This window comes from Corapipo altera, unplaced genomic scaffold, assembly GCF_003945725.1.
Source record: "Corapipo altera isolate COAL_440 unplaced genomic scaffold, ASM394572v1 60590, whole genome shotgun sequence".
NCBI lineage: Eukaryota > Metazoa > Chordata > Aves > Passeriformes > Pipridae > Corapipo > Corapipo altera.
Window position 1 is genome coordinate 947 of NW_020887142.1, and position 2,451 is coordinate 3,397.

General features: G+C 57.7%; 1 protein-coding gene across 1 annotated transcript in view; it reads left to right on the forward strand.

The window, feature by feature from the left end:
- The window catches only part of PSMD4 (proteasome 26S subunit, non-ATPase 4), a gene marked incomplete at its 3' end in the record, with an annotated part of 3,336 nt that overhangs the window by 370 nt on the left and 515 nt on the right, over window positions 1-2,451 (forward strand). Inside the window, exons 2-3 of the mRNA XM_027632632.1 lie at window positions 1,243-1,383; window positions 2,072-2,186. Of these exons, the coding sequence (XP_027488433.1) occupies window positions 1,243-1,383; window positions 2,072-2,186 (256 nt within the window). The remainder of the gene's footprint in view (window positions 1-1,242; window positions 1,384-2,071; window positions 2,187-2,451) is intronic.

A 2,451-nucleotide genomic window follows, 5' to 3' on the forward strand; every position in this document is an offset into this window, starting at 1 on the left:
GAGGGGGCTTGGGGGGTCAGGCAGGGGCTGGGGGGACTGAGGGGGGCTTGGGGGGTCTGAGGGGGACTTGGAGGGTCTGAGGGGGGCTTGAGGGGACTGGTGGGGACTTGAGGGGACTGAGGGGGATGAGGGGCTGCTGTAGGGGCAGAGGTGGGGGCTCAGGAGAGAGTTGGGGTGAGGGGGGACATTTGGCAGAGCAGGGGGGGTCCCTATTCCCTGTGGGACAGACTGGGATGCTCCCCATTCCCTGTGGGACAGACTGGGGTGTTCCCCATTCCCTATGGGACAGGGAGAGGAGTTGTTCCCCATTCCCTATGGGACAGACTGGGATGTTCCCCATTCCCTATGGGACAGACTGGGGTGTTCCCCATTCCCTATGGGACAGGGAGAGGGGTTGTTCCCCATTCCCTGTGGGACAGGCTGGGATTTAAGAGCCAACCCAGTGGGATGTGCCCAGGTTTTGCCATTCCCGGGGCTCTCCCTGTGCTCTCTGGGGACGGGATCAAATCCCCTCCTGTTCCTGCTGACTCATGTTTGGGGCCCCTGAACCTGGGGCTGCTCCTTGGAGAGCAGGAATTCTCGGTTATTCCATGGATTCTGAGGCAGGGAAACACTCACTGGGGGTATTTTTTCCCCCAAGAAACCTTTCCCGTGGTGTTAATTTAAGGAATTCTGGGAGTGCTCCTTCGGGAAGCTTTAATTTGTAGCTGGACTCCCCCGTCCTTGGAAGTTGATCCCAAGGCTGGATCTGATGGGAAAACTCAGGGAAACACGGGAACAACTCAGCCCTCTGCCCTGGGGAACCTCCTTGTTCTCAAAAAAACACGTTTTGGGGGTGAAAAAAGCACGTTTTGGGGGTGAAAAAACCCACATTTTAGGGGTGAAAAAAGCACATTTTAGGTATGAAAAAAGCAAATTTTGGGGGTTAAAAAAAAGCACAATTTAGGGATGAAAAAAGTATATTGTGGGGATGAAAAAGGCACATTTTGGGGATAGAAAAAAGTACATTTTAGGGATGAAGAAAAGCACATTTTGGGGATGAAAAGAAAGCACATTTTGGGGATGAAAAAAGCAAATTTTGGGGATGAGAAAAAGCACAATTTAGGGGTGAAAAAAGTATATTGTGGGGATGAAAAAAAAGCACATTTTGGGGATAGAAAAAAGTACATTTTGGGGGTGAAAAAAGCACATTTTGGGGGTGAAAAAAGCACATTTTGGGGCCCAACCTGCCCTGTGTTGCAGTGTGGACAACAGTGAGTACATGAGGAACGGGGATTTCCTGCCCACGAGGCTCCAGGCCCAGCAGGACGCCGTGAACATCGTGTGCCACTCCAAAACCAGGAGCAACCCCGAGAACAACGTGGGGCTCATCACCCTGGCCAAGTACGGGGGGCCCTGGGGGGGTCACTGGCACTTGGGGACACCAGGGAAGGGTTGGGGGCACCCCCAGGGCACAGGAGGGGGGTGTTGGGGGTCAGTGGCACTTGGGGACACCAGGGAAGGGCTGGGGGGACCCCCAGGGCACAGAGGTGGGAGCAGGGGGGTGTTGGGGGGTCAGTGGCACTTGGGGACCCCCAGGAAGGGCTGTGGGGACCCCCAGGGCACAGGAGGGGGGTGTTGGGGGGTCAGTGACACTTGGGGACACCCAGGAAGGGCTGGGGGTCCCCAGGAGGGCACAGGGGTGGGAGCAGGGGGGTGTTGGGGGTCCCTGGTATTTGGGGACCCCCAGGGCACAGGAGGGGGGTTTGGGGGGTCACTGGTATTTGGGACCCCCAGGGCACAGGGGTGGGAGCAGGGGGATGTTGGGGGTCACCCCAGTGCCTCTGGGGGCCCACATTGGCCAGTGGGCTCCAGGTTCCAGGGACAGACCCACGGATTATTTTGGGATTTCCAGGGTTTTTTTTTTTAGGAAACGAGGCTCCCAAGTCTTGCCCCTGGTGCCCCGGATCCCGGTGCTGGCACTCAGAGCAGGCACCATTCCCAGTGCCAGGGGGGATTTTGTCCCACATGAGGGGTTTTCCTGAGGAATTCCCCAGGGATTGCTCCCCAAATTTCGGGTGTCTGTCCCCAGTAACTGCGAGGTGCTGACCACGCTCACCCCGGACACGGGACGGATCCTCTCCAAGCTCCACACGGTGCAGCCCAAAGGGAAGATCACCTTCTGCACCGGGATCAGAGTGGCCCACGTGAGTCCTGCTGGCTCCTCCCCCTCCCCTAATTAGTGTCTAATTAGTGTCTCTCCCGAATTACCTGCCCTGGCAACGCTGGGACTCCGCGATTTCAAGGGGCTTTTCCAGCCTTAATGGTTCCCTGTCACCTCCCCTGTCACCCCCTGGACCCCACAGTGACACCTCCAAGACCCCACAGTGACACCCCCTTGTCCCCATAACCCCCCCCAGTGCCTCCCACTCCCCCTTCCCAGGGCTCCCAGTGCCCCCCCGCAACCCTCCC